Genomic DNA, 20,439 nt, shown 5'->3' on the forward strand with positions numbered 1-20,439 from the left:
TGAGCAGAGCAATGGTTGTGACAATGAGCAAGCATATAGACACGCCGTTTGATTCGCTGTAGAGTGTTACGCAACGCTTACATCAGGTCATAAGGTCAGTCAGCGTTGCATAAGGTCGGTCTATTGCAGCCCCGCCATGTTTTTACCCTGATGCAGTTTTTAACCTGAAATGGAAAACGAACTACAATATCAGCCTGGGCAGGTTTCACCCTCCTTTAACCCATTAAGATTCTTTAAAAAAATCGAAATCCTAACAGTTTTTTGAAAAAAATATAAAAAATGTTTTTTCACGATTTTTCAAAAATAGCAGATCTACAAGCTCATAGCGCGGCACTCGGTGCCGCGCTATGAGCTTGTATATCTGATATTTTTGAATAGCCAAAGATATCTTAAGTGACACAGATGCATTGCAGGTATCAATGGTTTAATCTAAGCATCTGTGTCTTTTTAGAGTTTTGCGTTAGCTATGCAAAAATAGCAGATGCACAAGCTCACAGTGCGTCACTTCGTGCCGCACTGCGAGCTTGTACATCTGCTATTTTTGAACATTTTCGGAAAATCTTGAACGTGTCACAACTACTGATTTTAGAAGGCATTACTAGAACCTCAGGTCTTCTTCCTGTCCTGGCTTCGGGCAGAACAATCTCTTCCTCGCCACAAGTTTGTTCTCTCAAGCAGTCAGTCAGTCAGTCAGAAATCTGTGTCTCATGAGTGTTCACTTCCTCAGAGCGGCCTATCCAACAGGATGGACCCGCAGAGAGACAGACACCAGACATGAGGAGGAGGAGGAATAAGGCAGGAAGTCTCCGTGGCGTCAAGAGACACTGAGATAAGACACTGAGGAGACAATGAGAAACAAAAAGGAATGGAGCCCATTCATTCCCTTAATTCCCCAGGACGAGAAGCATGTGGGCTTGGGCCAGTGGTTCTCAAACTTTTTTCATGTCAAGGACCCCCCAAAATGATATGTATTTGGCCGCGGACCCCCATCTGAAAATGTTTTGTGCCGGGGGACCCCCAGAAGAGAAGATTAGAAAATGTCTAACTTATGCAAAATGTTGTACAAGCTCAGATGTACATTTTTTGTTTGTACAACATGTTGCCTAAGTTAGACATTTTCTATCTCACAGCACGTCACACGCTGTAAGCCTGTAAATCTGCTATTTTTGAACAGCCAAAATTTGCCGGGGACCCCCTGGGAAGAAGCACTGGCCCCCACTTTGAGAAGCACTGGATTCTATTAGCTATATACACAGAGTACACACACGTAGCAGCGCATCAACACATACTGTAGTGTGTCACACGCTCCAGATGAAACTGCTAGTTCTGATCTTGTCACACAAGGATAACAATCAAAGTGCCAATTGGCCAAGACATCAGAGTAGTTAACCAGGAAATGAGCAGCAATGGACATCTACTGCTACGCTGTCAATGGGGCATGACACCAAATTGGTCTCACGAGGGGAAGGTTGTTAGGATATGAAGAAGTCAACGTGGAAAACAAGCTCAAACACGTTTCTTATTTGTCCTTTCTTATTATTATTCTGGAGTCCCAATTATATAAGGGCATGTCATTAAAGGTGGAAAAAAGAACATTTAAAAAAAAATTGAAAATATTTCAAAAATGAAGGAGTAAGATGACCGCAATGTACAATGTACTAGCCTACTGATAGAGTCAAAGTGACAGTGCCTGGCTGATCTATCACTTGAAACGTTTCCTACACAAGTGCCACATGAGGAGACTGGCCATGCGTCCATTACTTCACATGCTTTGCACCCTGAGAGTTTTGTTCATTGTACATCACAAAAGACGTGACCAACACTCGAAATGAATAGAAATGGACAGGTATGCGTGAGCTTGAGCTAGAGTGCTGGATTCAAACATCTGTCAAAGTGTCCCTTGCATATACAGTAGCTGCAGAATGAGCAATGAGATGGGCTTAACCACTTACTGTAAATCCTTTAGTCCCCCAAGGCTCTATACTAGGGTTTGTCCTTTTTTCCCCTCTACACTAAATATCAATTTCAACGTTATTGCCACCCTGTAAAGTGAAATTATTTTTTGTAAAAGCTCCCATCATTTGTAATGTTTGGCAAAGGGGAAGAAGAAGGAATAGAACGAAAGATCTAATATCTTCTCTTAAAAAGCTGATTTACAAGTCAGAATGCAGCGTGTGGTGACTATCAGCATGTAGATCTGCTATTTCTGCTGAATGCTCGCCCCCAGAATAGGGACACTAGGGGTTCGTTCATGTGGTTATATAAGGCAACATCAAAGCAAAGGAAGTCAACACAGACATAAGGCTTTATACAAACATAGCCTAGAACTTCATCACGCTAGAGTCAACAGGGATGTCTCACTGGACTAACAGCTGGAGGCACAGTGACACACTAAATAAATTGACATTCTGTTCTGGGTGACAAGCGTCAGTTAAATGCCTACATTTTTCAAAAATAGTGGAAATAGCTGATCTACAAGCTTGTGACAGCCCTAAATGTGAGGGGTAAAAACTGTCTCATGAACTGTACTGTGTCACTTTTCACAATCCCAATACTACTCCTACCTTTGTTGCCATTTTTGTTTTATCTAATATTCAGGCTGATCAAGAGAGAAAACTAACATGACACGAATATTCATGCTAGACACACCAAGTCATTGTCGGCGAAACGGCTTTCAGCAACAAACACAGGCAGGGCTATTCAAAAATAGCAGATCTACAAGCACGTAGCGCGGCAGTCGGTGATCTGCTATTTTTGAAAAATTGTGAAAATGTTTGCAAATCTTTGAATATATATTTTTAAAGCGAACATTTGTCATTTGTCAAACATTTGAGAAATGTCTTCTAAATCCTAACAGTTTTCTCAAAAACTATTGTTGATATATCAGTGGTGCTCAAACTTTTTCATGTGAAGGACCCCCAAAAGTACATGTATTTGGCGGCGGATATCTGCTATTATTTGATATCCAAAGTATAAAATAATGGTTTAAGTGGTTACACGGATGTGTTCCCGGTTTGAATGGGTTGACCCTACCCAGCTAACAACGGCTAAAACGCCTGGGCTTGTACACATACAGTACAGCGCAGTAGCACGTGCGCGCGGACCAACCGGTGTGAGGGAATTACTGTGGCTGAGGCACTGTCCGCCTGGTACAGTGAGAGAGTGAGCCTAAACTCCATACCAGCAGGCCTTTTGGGTCCAAAGGCCACACAACACGTGATCCTGCACACAGCAGGGACAGGCATCTCTATACTCTGTGTCCGGTAGGGCTAGCTGTCACCATTATGAGATTTTACAGGACGATTGTTAGTGTCACACAATTTGTTTTTGTCGTTGAACACTGGACTATATGAATAGAAATAACGTTTCCGTTTGGATTTTAGGCTTTGAAGTTGCACAGGGCAGACATGACAAATGACCTAAATATGCAAAGAAACGACTGACATGTTTAACCCTTTCAGACCGAGAGCGCATCTGTGTCACTTTACGATTTCTTTGGCTATTCAAAAAATAGCAGATCCACAAGCTCATAGCGCGGCACCGAGTGCCGCGCTATGAGCTTGTAGATCTGCTATTTTTTGAAAAATCGTGAAAATATGTGCACATACATCTATTTTTCCATAGCGAACATTTTTAACTCATTAACAACTTCTGGGCTGGGGGGTCCCTATAACACAATATTTTGAGATGGGGGCCCGCAGCCAAAATTCATATAATTTTGGGGGTCCTTGACATGAAAAAGTTTGAGAACCAGAACCACTGATTAAAGCAACATCTTTTTTTTCTCCAAAAAACTGTTAGGTTTTAGAAGACATTAGTAGAATCCCCCAGAAGCAAAGATTTTAGTTAAAGATGTTTCATATACTGTAGCAGAAATAGCAGATCTACGAGCTTGTAAATCTGCTATTTTTGAATAGCCAAAGAAATCTAAAAAAAGACACAGATTCTTTCCCGGTCTTAATGGGTTAATAACTTCATGTTCATTGTTTCATTGGAAACAATTGTGACGATTATGCTAAATAGTTGCGGTTATCTCAAATCAGTGCGATTAGGCCATTATGTAATAATGTTGACAGGCCTATCTGTGTGTGTGTGTAGTAGGTATGGTTACAGGGCTTGCAAACCAGAACTATGGGTGTGGTCCTTTTGCATGTTTAGCTATGCTGAATCACCTGAAACCACTGGTTCTCAACATAGGGTCCAGGGACCACAGGGAGGTCCAAAGGGACCCTTACGTGTCTATATAACTCTTGTGTACAAATGGAACCCCTGGAGGGGACCGCGGACCAGACTTGAGAAACGGGGGAGAAATCATCCTCTCAGTTTCTTTTGTGTGTGTGTGTGTGTGTGTGTGTGTGTGTGTGTGTGTGTGTGTGTGTGTGTGTGTGTGTGTGTGTGTGTGTGTGTGTGTGTGTGTGTGTGTGTGTGTGTGTGTGTGTGTGTGTGTGTGTGTGTGTGTGTGCTTAAAAGGAGTAGTTCACCCCAAAAATGACATATTTTCTCATTTTCAATTTACACACCCAATGAAGCCTTGACTTCAAGGAGATTTAGTTTAGTTTTTGTCGCATTGACCTGAGCCAGTAATTAGATGACAAAAAAGATCATGGGGTGTATAATTGATAGAAAATATGTTATTTTATGGGCAAACTACTCCTTTAAATAGGAGAAACAATACATAAATGTAATCTGCAGGACAGGTGCCTTGAATTCTAGGCCTTGTGCTAATGTCACTACATTATGTATTCAACAATGTTTTACCAAACAATAAAAAGTGCATAACTTTCCAAATGTTTGACTCCTTCGCAATTGTTCCCGACTTTTTTCACTTCTATTTGATGTGTGCATAGACAAGGCAGGCCTGTGTGACTGTGTGTGTGTGTGTGCGTGTGTGTGTGTGTCCGTGTATATTGTCTCTGTCGAGTGGAAACCTCGTATGTCCAAAACTGTTGCTTTTCAGGACTCAGATGGCAAAAGTAGCAAAAGTAGCAAAAGTAGCACATTCACAAGCTCTTTGTGTGACGCTGTAGTACTGTATGATGAAGTAGGGCATTCATTTACGAAAAAGAGCAATAGGTTAAAACATGGAGATAAGAGGTTTCTGCCCGACGGCAACGCTGTAGAAAGCATCTGGTGTAAAAAGGCTCTGTCACACAGACGGCGTGTGTAAGGTGAAACTCTTCATCACAGTCACCGCGAGACTGCGGTCTGCTCCGCCAGGCATGACTAATTCAGCTCATATTCCACTAATTACAATGGCACATGGGGGGGGGGTGGGGGGACTCAATGGAGGTCCCGGACCCCCCCCCCCCGACTCCCCCCCATCTCCCTGTCTTTACAGTATCTCTCCCCCCCAGTAACAGGATAGGTGAACGCCCCGGCCCTCCCCCTTCCACCGGTGTTAGTGTGGTGGTGATCTCTTTCTGCTAAAGTGAAAGTTCTTCAAACAATATTCTACCGGGGTGTATCTGCATGTGGGCCTCGTTACAACGATTACATAAATCACCTGATGCCAATTATTTGAGATAATCGCGATAGTTTTTTTTAACCCAGTCGACCTGAAGCCGATTCTACAAATGTCTTCTAAATCCCAACAGTTTTCTTTTCTATATCAGTGGGGCTCAATCTTTTACATGTCAAGGACCCCCAAAATTATATGTATTTGGCCGCGGACCCCCATCTCAAAATATTTTGTTCCAGGGACCCCCCAGACGCAATTTAAAGCGAACAAAAATGTTTGCTTTAAAAGAATATATATTCAAAGATTTGCACACATTTTCACGATTTTTCAAAAATAGCAGATCTACAAGCTCGTAGCGCGGCACTCGGTGCCGCGCTATGAGCTTGTATATCTGCTATTTTTTAATAGCCAAAGTGTAAAATAATGCTTTTTAGTTCAAATCAAAAAGTGACATTGATGCGTTCCAGGTCTTAATGGGTTAAGTAACACAGCAAAAACGTGAGCCATGGCTGGACATGAGCTGCTTTTATCAAGAGCATGGATGGACTCATTTCCATAATGTTGCACACGGGTAAACACACTCGCTGGCACCTGATTCAAACGAGGTGGTATAAACGTCTAAGAACCACGGAAAGATACAAGGAGTGGCTAGGTCTTTTAGTATTCAACGCTGACAGCAATAACTCAGTTGTGAACCGGTGTTAAAAGACATTTTCCTGGAAGGACTTTGCTCTCTCTCTCTCTCTCTCTCTCTCTCTCTCTCAAACTTTTACTGCAGGATGTCAGTAAAAACAAGACTCATTTCAGGACAACGAACGTCATGTCGATGTGGCATAACCTTAACTATATCAATTCACTCATAAAACGCCAGTATGTAAATGAGAGGACAAAGGTGACAGACAGTCCTTTCATAAATGGAGACATACTGTAACGTTTTTTTTGTGTAATTATTATTATTTTCAATTCTGACTCAAAGACGATCCTAAAGCCTCTGGGCTTTAGCCTAACAGCTCTTCCAGCAGTAGAAAAAAAAACATTCAGAGAGCGATTACATAATCATCCACCCAAATTCAGCGTCCACTTAGCCATAAAGCTCTCAAAATACATAGTTGGGATTGCATTATGTCACATACACTGCCAGGGGCCTGTTGTAGGGGTTACCGGCCCGGCCAAGGGTCCATTTGGTTACATTTGTACACTCTCAAGAGTTGCAAATGGACACACTTGTAACTCTGAGCATGTTACTGTGGTTAGGGCCTCTCGAGGAGGCCAACCCAGCACTTTGTGTCTCTTTTTTTAATGCACTGCCACTCTGGATTCATCACAAGCACAACAGGCATGTTTGCCTTCCCGATTCAAGGCCTCTATCGTATTGGCTGTAATATGAACAAACAATGGCATATTGACATATATACTGTTGAAAACAGTGCGTGTACAGTATGTATGCATGCACGCATGCATGCATGCATGGGGGGGGTCAACGAATGCACGCACCAGTGCATTCTCTGTGCAGCCGGGTGATGTCTTTCTGTGTTAACTGGACTGGACTGTCCATATCGGTGTGTGTAATGAACCTTGTTGTAGCAATCATGCCAGCAGCAGCAGCATTTCGCTGCTGCTGCTGGCATGATTACTACAACAAGGTTCATTACATGCACCGACCCCCGGTGGGTGGGTGGGTGCTGCCTGCCTGAAATAAGTAAGCCTTGCCAAGCCCTGAGGCCCATAGGGCAGTAAGCCTATCACCTGATTCCTTATCATCCAACCCATGATGCTGAGTGCCAAGCAGGAAGGCACAGGATCCCATTATTATAAGGGTCTTTGGTATGACCCGGCCGGGGATCAAACCCCGACCTCCCAGTCTCAAGGCGGACACTCTAACCACAAGGCCACCGAGTTGGTGCTGCCTGCCTAGCCTGTTGTCGAAAATGAACGCATTGTTTACTAAAGAAAACCCGGCTTATACGTGGTTGTGTAGCTGTTCTGTCTGAATGCGACCGCACAGCCCATATACATGGATCAATACATACATCTCGGGTCGTGGAAACAAAAGTACAAATAGCAAACAGCAGAGTGGCTGCTATTGTTTACGACTTTCTTTTCCTCCCGAACAACAATCAATCGCCTCCTCTCTCTCTCTAGCTCTCCCTCTCCCTCTCCTCGGCTGTTGTGAATGCATGACAGGCTGTGTCGGCTAGCACCACCACCACCAACATCACCATACATTTTGTATTTATTGTTTTCCACTCCCACCACCATACTAATCTCTCAAGAACAGATTCCGAGCTCCGCAAGGAATACATATATATATAATGTGTCTTTCTTTTTCCCCAGATTGTCCCCACACACACACACATACCATGCAGCCCGGTCAGGCTAACTATAACATCATCACAGTGTGTCCTTGCTTGCTTGGAGAGCCAGGCATTCATTCCACACTGTGCGCTTACAATCAGGACGATCATCATTAAAGCCTTGATTATTGTTATTTTTATTGTTGTTGTATGTATCCTTACCCTCGATCGGTGCGTCAACTCGCCTGGATGGGTCCGCCTAACCCCGGATCATTCAGATCTAACACAGAATAAGGAGGCTGCTGCTATAGCTTATTGCACCGGGGGTTGGTTGGTTGGTGGAGATCGGATGAGACGAGAGTCCCCTAGCTGTACAGCAAGCAGCAGGCTGGGCCAGCCTCCTCCCTCCCTCCCTCCTCCTCAGTGGTGTAATGTAACTAAGTATATTTACTCAAGTACTGTACTTATAAGTACAATTTTTAGGTATGTTCTTACTTTACTGGAGTATTTCCGATTTTCAGTTATTTTGCTTCTACTCCACTATACATCTCAGAGGCAAATATTCTACTTTTATTCCACTACAATTATTTGACAACTTTAGTTACTTTGTAGATTTTGATTATTATCACAAAACACACAGTAACCACTTCAGCCCTATGTACGTTTAAGCCATTTGAAAATAGCCGATCTACAAGCTCACAATGCGTCGCGATGCCAGGCATTGTGAGCTTGTAGATCGGCTATTTTCAAAAGATGTTCATACATTTGAAAACTTGTGAAACGGCACATTCTGCATTATGAGTGCTTTTTACTTTTGGTACTTTAAGTACATTTTGATACCAATACTTTTGTACTTTATTCACTCAAGTACATTTTGGACTTAATTCCGGACTTTTACTTGTAACCAAGTATTTCTACATTGCAGTATTAATACTTTTACTTGAGTAAAACATGTGAGTACTTTTTCCACCACTCCTCCCTCACAGGTCCATGGGGGAATTGCAATCGTGACGTCACGCGCACCGTGTAAACCAAAACAATAGCGCGTGTTTCCCACCTGGAGGCGCTGTTGCTCAGGTGGGCGATTTTGGCCAAGCTCTATGCACAGCAGCCATATTGGGAATGAATTGGGCCCCGCCTTCCTTACTTCCTTCACAGGTGTTACCAATAATACTAATTAAGGCTCTGTTCTGTGGCACAGTGGCTGTCTTATTTTCAAGGACCCCCATAACTCTGAGAGTCCATTTGGTTCCATTTGTACACTCAGAGTTACACACCCATCATAGATCGCAGATCTACAAGCTCACAAAGCGTTGCAATGTGAGCTTGTAGATCGGCTATTTTCAAATAGCCTATATATAAAATAGGATAGGACTAAAGTGGTTAATGTATGTTTTTTTTATGTAATAATTTATATTGCAAAGTAAGTAGTAACTTTTTTTTTCAAATAATTGCAGTGCAGTAAAAGTACAGTATTTGCCTCTGAAATGTAGTGGAGTAGAAGTACAAGTATTGGAAATTGGAAATACTCAAGTAAAGTACAAATACCTCAACATTTTACTTAAGTACAGCACTTGGGTATGTACTTAGTAGTTACTTTACACCATTGTGTGTGTGTGTGTGTGTGTGTGTGTGTGTGTGTGTGTGTGTGTGTGTGTGTGTGTGTGTGTGTGTGTGCGCGCGCGCGTGCGTGCGTGTGAGTGACAGTGAGGACCAATTATATGTAGATCCAACAGTCAATTTCTGAATTTACAATGTTGTTCCTCTTACACAATGCTTATATTTTCAATAAAAAACACTGCCATTGCCAAACAGCTAGATACCTATATGTGTGTGTGTGTGTGTGTGTGTGTGTGTGTGTGTGTGTGTGTGTGTGTGTGTGTGTGTGTGTGTGTGTGTGTGTGTGTGTGTGTGTGTGTGTGTGTGTGCGTGCGTGCGTGCGTGCGTGTGCGTGTGCGTGTGTGCGTGTGTGTGTGTCACTTTGATGGCAGATTGATCAGATATCTATCTGTCGATAATAAGGTGTCTTATATGTACTTGTTTTTGCAGAAGTCTGAGGAAGACATCTTTGTCCAGAGGACCTGAAGGTGACCTTTCATACTAGTCACATTGAAATCTTTTTTTTATTTTGTATTATCCCATTAAAGTCCGAAAAGCATCTGTGTGATTTTAGATTTTAGCTATAGCATCATATGTTTTTCAGAAAACTCTTAGGATTTAGGACATTGATTTAGAACAGTGGTTCTCAAAAATAGCAGATAACACAAGCTATCTGCAATCTGAACATTTTTGAAAAATATCGAAAATGTTTGAAAAAATGTTTGAAAAAAATTGGAAATCTTTGAATTTTTATTAACACAAGTCTTCTCTTCTGGGGGTCCCTGGCACAAAACATTTTCAGATGGGGGCTCCACGGCCATATATATAAATCTGGGGGTCCTTGACAAGAACAAGTTTGAGAACTACTAATGTAGAAGGCATTTGTAGAATCGGCCCTCAGGTCTTAAAGGAGTAGTTCACCAAAACAATGACTTATTTTCTATCAATTACACAACCCATGAAGCCATGAATTCATGGATTTTTTTTGTTTGTCGCATTCATGAGACAATAATTACCGGGGAAAGATGCTAATGTATCCGGTAGGAGACACAAAGTAGACTCCTTGTGTCTCCTACCGGAAATACACCCGGTAATCAAATTATTGGTTTAGGAATGCGACAAAAACAAAAACAATCCATTCATTCAAGGCTTCGTGGGGTGTGTAATTGATAGAAAATAAGTAATTTCTTGGACCAAAGCAACAGAAATACATTGAGAGCTTCCAGAAATGTCACAGTTGTGACCAGTGGGATCAAACGGACCAGGAATATTCAGTGTTTTTTCAACTGCATATCCACACTTATCCCTGTCAGCAGGAGGAATGTTGTAAATGTGTCAGTTCAGTTCTTCATTAACAGTTATCTGATGACTGCTGCTGGAGTACATCAAAAAGTCTTATTCCTCCTAAAGCAGCGACTCCCAACCGGTGGGCCAAGAGCCATTGGTGGGCCCCCAAATAATTGGCAAAACACAAAAAAATGAGAAAGAAATGACACGTATATATTTCTTTAAAACCTTGAACAAAGAGTGTTCATTGTGATACCAACAAATAGTATTCTACGTTAGTTCTTTATCCAAGCAGGAACACAATCGATCGATTGGTCATTTAAATAAACATGCTCTGAAAATGCACACGGCCCACCCATCTGACCACTTAACACGACATGCAGCCATGTTAAAGGGATAGTTCACCCAAAAAATGACTTATTTTCTATCAATTACACATCCCATGAAGCATTTAATTCATGGAGATTATTGATCATCAAATGATTGGCTTAGGAATGCGACAAAAACAAATACATCTCGATGAATTAAATGCTTCATGGGGTGTGTAATTGATAGAAAATACGATTTATTTTGGGGTGAACTACTCCTTTGAGTGGTTAGTTTTTTCAAGTGGGGCCTGATCCAGAAAAAGGCTGGGAACCACCGTTCTACAGTAGTTCTAGTGCCATGTAGGGTTGGGATCGATTCCTTAACGATTCCATCATAACGGTCCGATTCCTTAACAGCTCCCTTTAACGATTCCTATGGGGGGGGGGGGGGGTTCCAAATGGACCCTGACAGGTCTGTAACTCAGAGAGTGTACAAATGGAACCAAATGGACCCTTACGGGTCCATTTGGTTCCATTTGTACACTCTCAGAGTTATGGTGGTCCTTGAAATGTTAAAGTTTGAGAACCACCGGTATTGTAATTGCATGGCAGACGTGAAGTCCACGTTACCAGCTCTGAAACGGTTCCAGAAACTATTTCAAATGTGATGGAACCGATTCCGGTTCCTCAATGTTGGACGCGGTTCCTCTGATTCCTCCGGTTCCGAAATACCAACCCTGGTGGTGCCGCGTGCCGTCTCCCATACAGCTGATCGGCATGTGATGATGACAAACTGGGGAGTCAGGATCATGGCTCAGGGTTTGTCCAATGTGTGGTCCGGGGACACCCCAGTGGTCCTGGGAGGGCCTCCAATGAGTAATAATTCAACTTGCAATTATTACGATACAGAATTATGAGTGACTATTTTAACAACGTGCTTCAAAATCACTGTCTATATTGCTATTAATATCACAATGAATCTCACGTACACTTTCTATTTGAGACATTAATCAAAATCATCGTTTCAACTCAGGGTCCCAAAGAAAGAATAATTAATCAGTCATGGGGATCCATGGCCTAATGGGTCAGTTTGGAGTCCCGTGACTTGATATATTTTGAAAAGCACTGACCTAGTATTTAGAGGAGAAAGAACAAGGAAGGTTGAGTGCATGGTAAAACGCCTCCATTCAGTCCAAACATTGCAGTCACGTATCCTGAAAAATACCTAGGTTCTTATACATCATTAACTTTGGATAAGCATATCAGCATTTAACATTAAATGCAAAATAACCATGATTACAATTGGCCATAATCCTTTGCCTCAATGGTACTTTGATTGGATTGATGACTTTGTATCATTTAATATTAAGATACAATTAACTTCTGTATATTTAGTGGGGAAAGTTGCACAAATTCTTGCTGACCAAACCAACCATTTCAACATAAAACAACAGTCTGTGTAATAAGAGATATTTGCAATGCTAGATGACCATTCTAGATGACAGTCCATGTTTTCACCTTGGGAATGGGGCGAGGCAAAACAAAGTTTAAGAATTCTTGAATCTTCCTACATGACTAACTACTCATCTTCTTGGCCTAGCTTTCCACACCAAAACATAATTCAAGAAGCCATGAATGCTTCATTGGGCAGTTATATAAAACTGAAGTCCCCCCCCAACAACAGTCAGTCTATACCAGGCTGTAAGCGGATAGCAGTAGGATGAGTGTTTCATTATTGAATCACCTGGAAGACCTTGTGCCATGCTGCCCAATTCTACAGAACCTAAACTACAACACAAAGTGGGGCATAACATTAATGTATACACCCAGGATTAAAGCTGTACATATTGTTGGAAATGTTAAAGGTGTCAAATGTCAAGAGACATCTTAAAATGTGGGGGAGAGTGTGAGTGTGACACATACAGTATGTAATTGCTTACTTAGATGTGTTATTTTATACTGTGTTGATGCATTTTACTTCTTCTTGAGGCCTGTCCTCCCCTTGACCTTCTTTGGCTTCTTCTCTGGGGGGGCCTTGAATTTGTCTTTCTCCTGTTTCCGTTTCAGCCTACTTGGCTCCTTCGTTCCTCCTTTGTGCCGTCCTTCCTTCCTCGACTCCTCTCTGTGCTGCTCGTCGTTGACGGCTAACTTGCGTATGAACTCGTCATCCTTGGTTTTTCGGATCCTGGTGTAGGCGTCGATGACCGCCGCCTTGTGCACTGTCTCACAGCGCTCGTGCTCCATGCCGTCCTCATCCCTGAAGGTGCGGTAGATCTTCAGCCGGCGCCCAGTGGCGGTGGAGTTCAGGCTGGTGACTGAGGAGGCGTCGTCCTTATGGCAACTGGAGGACAAGCCACTGGAGAATCCTTTGTGGCGCTCCTTGCCCCCCTTGTTATCGTGGTCACTATCCTCACCCATCAGCATCCTATGAAGTTCCTTCCTCTCCTGCTCCTCTCTCTCGTGAGACAGCTGGGAGCTGGTCTTCTTAGTCTGCATCAGGTTCTCAACGTTCTTCCCCAACTCTTCCAAGTCACTGTCCTCTGCCGAGCTGTTGTCTGTGTCTGTGGAGAGCACCTCTGTGGACTCCAACACCTTGTTCTGCAGGTCAAAGATCCTCTGGCACTCTTCCTTGTAGCGTTCCTGGTGTTCAGCCACAGAGAAACGGGATCCTCTGGCGAACCTACTCATAGGTCCCTCGCCCGTACTTGCTTGCTCTGTTGACATGGTTCTTACCACGTCAATCACCTCCCAGCGGGAGAGTAACTTAATCTCTTCTTCTGGAACGCCAAATTTGCGCAGCAGTTGCTTAGCATTCTTAAGTGACAGTCTCCGCAGATCAGCATCTGTACCTGTCACAGTCTTCTTGGCTGGCTGAGGCTCTCTGTCATCCTTCTGTTGAGTGGGCTTGTTGGGCACTTTGACATAGGAGAAGCCCTCTCCACAGCCTGTGGGATCAGCCACACCAGTGACCTCCAACAGACACTTCCCCTTCATGGCAGCAATGAAGGCTCTCGTTGTGTTCCATGGGGCTGTTCGGACCTCATCCTCAATCTTCATCTGGAACTCTTCTTCATTCTCCTCCTCTGGAGCGAATAAAGATTTCTCATCACAATATCCAGCATCCTTGAGCCTTTGTGCAGCCACCAGCATACTGTAGTGAGCGCAGCACTGCTCAGGAGACACCATGGCTCTGATCTCCTCTTCTGTAGGCAGTCTGAAGTCAGGCTTCAGTACCCACCAGTTAGAGTCTTTCTTTATCGTCCTATCGGTTCGCTTGAAGTCGGCACAGAGTTTTAGGCGTTTCCGGATGCTGCTCTCTGAGTGTGACTTAAAGGCCTTCTTTATGTCTTCCATACGAATCCTCCGTGGCCGATCCTTGCTTTTCCAGAACAGACGATAGATGAACACCTGTAGGAAGTTTCTGATGTGGGTGTTCGATCGTTTGGAGTTGGGCCCTGGAACCTCAAACAGGGGACATTCTTGACCAACTACAAAGATGTCCATGACCTCTCTTATGTAGTAGCCCTGATGTGTTCGCAGAACCAGGAAGTCTGTGCCCGGCATCTTGTGTGGGTAGATGGGGGCACGGAAAAGATTGTTCTCAAAAGCTTGCAGCAGTTGTCCATGGTGCAGCGAACCCAGGAAGGGAGACGTATGGCAGTACATCGTCTCACCATACTTGCAGTCCGGCGCTCCAGGATCCTTTCCGGCTTTCCTTTTGTAGTGGTTTTGGATCTTGGTGGCCATGCCAACTTGCATGATGAGCGGAGGGTGTTCCTCGCTGTACTCTGCCAGGATCAGGTCACCATCTTTGCCTGTCAAGTCCTGGGCTGTTCGCATAAAGAACATGTCTCCTCCACCTGAAGCCTGGCGCTCCTGCTCCCTCATCTGGGCCTTTTTCGTTATGTGTTTGAGTAGAGGCTGGGCAGAGTGGGGACCAGGCTGAGCCAACGCTCCAAAAGAATACTTCTTCATGGAGGGTCGGTGGAACAGTTGGAGTTTGGTGGGGGCCATGTGGGTCGGGAAGAATGGCTGTTGGAGCTCCGCGGCTGGGGTGGAGTGCTGAATTATATTGCCAACAAAGCTCCCTCTCGGGCCCTGTTGTTTGGGGTAATAGAACTCATCGTTGGAGAGATTCCAAGGGTCCTTCAACACATCAGGCTGAGACATGATCTGCTGTGGTTCATCCTTTATCACCCCAGTCTTCCCCAACAGGATCCGTGTCTTCTTCATCACCGACTCCTTTTTGTCCTCTTTGGACGGGGAGTTGGACGTTCTCTCCTCCTTCTCGTCAGGAAGTTCAAAAATGATGTTCTCATCATCATTTTCCAGAGTGAGGACGGGTGGCGTGAGCAGACAATCCATTGCCTGGTCATCCCAAATAATGTGGTCCTCCCAACAGCTGTCGCTGGGGAAGATGGAGAAATATGGGGCGTTGTCTTTGTCCTTTGGCATGGCTGGGGGTGTGGGGGGCACATCCTCCCCATCCCAGAGGATGCCATCCTCCCACTGCAGCTGGGTGACCATCAGGAACAGCTCATTCTCAAGGCCCTGTTTTGCCTTCTCACCACTATCCTCTTGAGAAGGCTCTAGTAGTTTGGGGATCTTCTCCTCACTCTGCTCCTCTTTGATTTTGAAGCCGTAGTTAAAGTTGATACCGTCCTCGGGTACATCCAGCATGTCATACCACAGCTGAGCAGGACCATATCGCCACTCCGGCACACTGGGTCGAGACTCTGTGTCCTTGTCCCTGTCGCAGTATGTCTGGGAAATCTTGGATTCTACAGGCGCCATCATGGTTATCTCATCATCGGAGATACACTGTTCTGGTGGTGGAGGGGGAGGGTACTCACAAGTCCAACCAGACTTCTTCTCGAGGGGCTGCTCCATGGGCTCATTCTCCGGAGATGGGGGCTGATGCTCACGATGTTTCCGTTTCTTCTTTCTGCGGGCGTTTCTCCATACCGATGGTATGTTCTTTCCAGGACCAAACAGGCGTAGGAACCTAAGCACCTTCCCGGGCCTAAATTCGGGGAAGAGCTCAGTAGCACTTGGCAAGGCTTTGGCGGCATCCTTCTGCATGATGCCAGCCAGTGGAAGGGTCAGGCTCCCTGGGGGCCCACCTGCCCCAGAGCCCTGACACGTACGGTTAGTCTCTAACTCAGAGTCTGACAATGTGCTGAAGTCCATATCTCCTACTGAGGAGGGAGCAATGATCGAAGGCGGGATGATGCTATCACCCTCTTCCCCAGCACTTGCAGTAGTCTGAGGAGAGGGTTCCTCTTTCTTGCCAGGTGTAGGAAAATTTGGAGGTGGAAGGGGGTGCATGAGATTAGAATCATTATCCTCCGAGTCTGCATCATAATCCTCATCCTCATCAGTTTTCCTTGCTAGCTTCAGACTTCCCATGGCCTGGCAATAATTTGTTGTCTCATCTTCAGCGACTTCACTGATGTCAGAGTAATCAACTGCATCTTCTGTGCTTTTCACCCAACCCTCATCATCCGTGCCACCAGTGTCCCTGTTCTCTTCTTGCTCACCCTCCTCAGTGGCTGTGATCTCTGCAATGAGTGAGCTCAGACCCAGGGAACCCAAACCAGCCAGGTGCTTCTTGGACTCAACGTCTAGAATGCTGTCATCTTCAAGCTGGCCAGCCTCGTTGATGTTTCCAAAGAGGAAGCCAGTTAGAGAGAAGGGGCAGTCCTCGTCGCTGTCCGAGTCTGACATGCTTGTGGTCCTCCGTTGATATTCTGTTGACCTGTGTTTCATCCAGCTTGTTTTTGACAAAAGGTAACAAACCTTAAGAACATGAATTCACAGACGAGATGCTAGAAGAAAGCTTGCTGCCATTGATGACAGGTACCTGAGCTGCCAGCGCTGCTCAAATTAAATAAGAACAAATAACTTGGAAGCCAGTCTATGATGTCAGCCATCTATTGTGTCATCACGATGACGTCATGATGTAGTCATCTCCATATTTGGGCAAATTTTAACCAAAGCCGCCTCTCCATTCGTTCGTTCGTTAGTGTAGGGCTACACAGGCAATTGGGACATCAGCCAAGAAGTGGTATCATCATCCAGTTCACTGAGGCCGCTGACTCCATGTGGTGATTTGAAGATTGGGCATTCATCGATAATATGTTCAACAGTCTGTGGTTTTCCGCATTCACAGAGATCAGTGACAGACACTCCAATCATACGCACGTAGATTTGGGTCTTTGCTACTCCAGACCGAAGTCTGTTGAGGTTGACCCAGGCATTCCGTGGTAGGTCACACCCAGGTGGGTTGGTTGAAGGAGAGTTGATGAACTTCCTCAACGTGGATATTGACTTGGACCATTGCTTGTTCCAGCAGTCAAGGATCCATCCAGGGCGTGGAGGGCTCGTGGTAAGGAGTCTCCTAGCTTCGGTGGAGAAGTGTTTGCGTTTGAGTCTCTGGTGGCCATATTCAGCAGGCGGGGGAATCAGGCTTGTTGGCTCATCTGCACTCTTGCAGGCCAGCTTCAAAGTCAGGAAGTTTCGACGGAGCTCTGGAGGTGGAATGCCAGACAGTATGGGGAGGAACTCGACAGGGGTTGATGGTAAGGCACCACTAAAAGCCTCATGGCGGTGTTCAGCACAACATCAATAGAGGCTGTATGGCTGCTGTGACTCCATGCAGGGGCGGCATACTCAGCCGTAGAGTATGCCAGGGCAATGGTAGAGGTGCGCAGGGTGGTGAAGTTTGCACCCCACCCAGTGCCAGCCAGTCTCTTCAGGAGGTTTACACGGGCAGCGGTCTTGGCAGCAACTTGTTGAATGTGTGGCTTGAAAGTGAGGCTACGGTCAAGTGTGACACTAAGGTATTTGGGGTTGGGGTCATGCCTGACGTTGGTGCCATCGAGTGTAATGTTCAGCATGGCCTCCATTGACATCCGGCAATTAAAAGCTTAGAAAGAAATTATATTAAACATTTCAAAAAGTTACCCATTACCTTCCCCATTACATTTACATTATATTACATTACAGTCATTTAGCAGACGCTTTTATCCAAAGCGACTTACAATAAGTGCAATCAACAAAGGTAGGGAACGAAAGCTACTAATCACCAGAGGTTATAAGTGCATTTTCTGCAATAACAAGCAACCAAGAGCATACCTAGCGCTAAGGTAAAAGTGCAATATATCAGCTACCTATTTCCTTAAACAGATGAGACAAAATAGCTAAATCAAATGAGCAGGAGCTAAAACAAATAATTGTATTGACTAAACAAGATCCAATAAACAATTCAACAATAAAACAAGCATTTGTACAACTAGTTAACAACAAGTAGGCCAGGCAAAGAGGAAGGGTAGTGTTTCCTGAAGAGGTGGGTTTTCAGCCTGCGGCGAAAGATGGGCAGTGACTCTGCTGTCCTGACATCAGTGGGAAGTTCATTCCACCACTGTGGGGCCAGAACAGAAAAAAGTCGTGACCGTGTCGATCGACCAGAAGGACCGTTGAGTGGCGAGGGAGTCAGTCGCCCCGAGGTGGCAGACCGGAGTGGTCGGGCAGGGGTGTGGGCATTGACCAAAACCCGGAGGTAAGAAGGAGCTGTTCCTTTCACTGCCCTATAGCCCAGCCCAGATGTTAACACGACATTGTGGAAAGTTTCAGCCCATTCTGACATGGGGTTTGGGCATGCATAAAATACACAAAATTCAACTAAACTCAATTCAGCTCAGCTCTAATTAAAACCGGGAAAGAATCTGTGTTATTGTCGAGTATATGTTTTACCCCCTGTCCGTCCGTCTGTGTGTCCGTGTGTCCATCTGTCTGTGAGCAGCTAATCTACGGCACCGTTGGCCCGGTCGCTGCGAAACTGTGCACACACACTCCCTGGATGCCAATTCAGAACCTCTGCCCCAAATGTTTTACATGGGCCTGTTATAGCGCCACCAGGAGGCCGATTTGTGCAAAACCCATTTACTCCTACAGATTTTATCCAAACATCACGCAAATCGGTACACAGTATCTCTATAGTCATGTGATCTGTCGGATCTGTCCGATTTTCCATATTCCATCCTCATTGGCTAAGGTTGGCTTCCAAAGTTTGCAGGATTGGTCCGTTTTGAACACAATGCCTCAAATCATGAACGCACATTCCCACTAGGCCGTGGAAGGAATGGCACCCTTTTCACATTGGCCTATTATAGCGCCACCAGCAGTCTAATTTAGCAAAGGACATTTTTGTAACAAAATGCCTCAAATCATGAATGCAGTGTCCGATTGAAAGTGGCACCCTTTTCACATAGTATCTTCCTATTATAGCGCCACCAGGAGCCCACAATAACCTACCTGACCTGGCGGAAACCTGTGCTCCGAGGAGCACTTTTTCTAGTTTTAGATTTTCTGCGTTGGCTATTAAAAAATAGCAGATATACAAGCTCACAGCGCGTCACTTTGTGTGAGTTCGTACACGTGCAATTTGTTCAAGGAGAAGTAAAGAGTTATAGAAAGTTACAGAGTTTCTGTCAGTGACACTCCTTTTTTTCTTTCCACGTCACAAACATACAAGGACAAACACACCTAGCATAACATTTCTCAACTGAGCCTCTAATTGTAAATTGTACTTTTTCAAGTTTAAGACGGAACATCATGTCTACCAGCCAGGTAGATACAGTATAGAAGGGGAGGAAGGGGATTTCCACATAAGCAGAATCCTCCTTCGTGCCAGGAGAGATGAAAATGCAATAACATCTGCCTGGCTGGATTATAAAATGGATGTATCAGCAGGGACCCCGAAGATGGCAATAAGACGACATGGCTTAAACTTTGGGTTAAACTTAAAGGGCCCTATCTTACCCCTTATCCGTAAACGTAATCATATTTTATTATTTTTAAAAACATTTTAGAATAGTTCAGCGAGCCGATCTACAGACACGCACGCACAGAGATTTGCATAACGATGTCATATTGATGACATCAGGGATCTCCATATATGGAGATTTGCTGATCTGACCATATATGGGGATTTGTATTATAGATGTTAAATTGGAGAACTGCCAATCCGACTGACTTCACACTGCACCGCACTCCATTAGCAGTGGTGGACAGTAGCCTAACTAAGTACTGGTACATAACATAGCTCCATATTTAAACTTTTAGTGTTTTTTCGTAAATTAATGCCCTTCTTGATCATACTACAGCGTCACAGAAAAGCATCAAAAGTAGCAGTAGCAAATCTGCTACTTTTGCTATTTTTTTATTTGAATCCTGAAAAGTAACAGTTTTGGACGTTTTTCCACCCGACAGAGACCATTTACATATAATAATAATATTCAACCAGATATAGTTTTTTTTTATTAACATGAGAAAGTAGGTTCCAGTAGTCAGGACAACACATGATATCCTGGGTTGAAGGGTGGTACAATGTATATTATGAATTTATGAACTCAATATTTTCATAATGGTGCTGATGAAAATGTAGAAATGCATGACATTCATTCTGATATGGCATGTTATATATTTGTAT

General features: G+C 44.3%; 2 protein-coding genes across 7 annotated transcripts in view; both read right to left on the reverse strand.

Annotated features, from left to right (window-relative positions):
• The window catches only part of LOC311063757 (unconventional myosin-VI-like), a 182,647-nt gene extending 174,546 nt beyond the window's left edge, over window positions 1-8,101 (reverse strand). For all 6 annotated transcript variants that reach the window (XM_084083349.1, XM_084083348.1, XM_084083347.1 and 3 more), the window contains exon 1: window positions 7,975-8,101. The gene's annotated coding sequence lies outside the window, so the exon portion shown is untranslated. The remainder of the gene's footprint in view (window positions 1-7,974) is intronic.
• Window positions 8,102-12,920: 4,819 nt separating this feature from the next.
• Window positions 12,921-16,673, reverse strand: LOC311062830 (transcription initiation factor TFIID subunit 1-like; the record flags this gene model as incomplete). The annotated part of the gene is made up of 1 exon (XM_084082049.1): window positions 12,921-16,673. The coding sequence occupies one exon, from the start codon at window positions 16,671-16,673 to the stop codon at window positions 12,921-12,923; it is 3,753 nt and encodes a 1,250-aa protein (XP_083938175.1).
• Window positions 16,674-20,439: the final 3,766 nt, after the last annotated feature.

Source organism: Gymnoscopelus microlampas (genome assembly GCF_963454915.1).
Source record: "Gymnoscopelus microlampas genome assembly, chromosome: 16".
NCBI classification, from domain to species: Eukaryota; Metazoa; Chordata; class Actinopteri; order Myctophiformes; family Myctophidae; genus Gymnoscopelus; species Gymnoscopelus microlampas.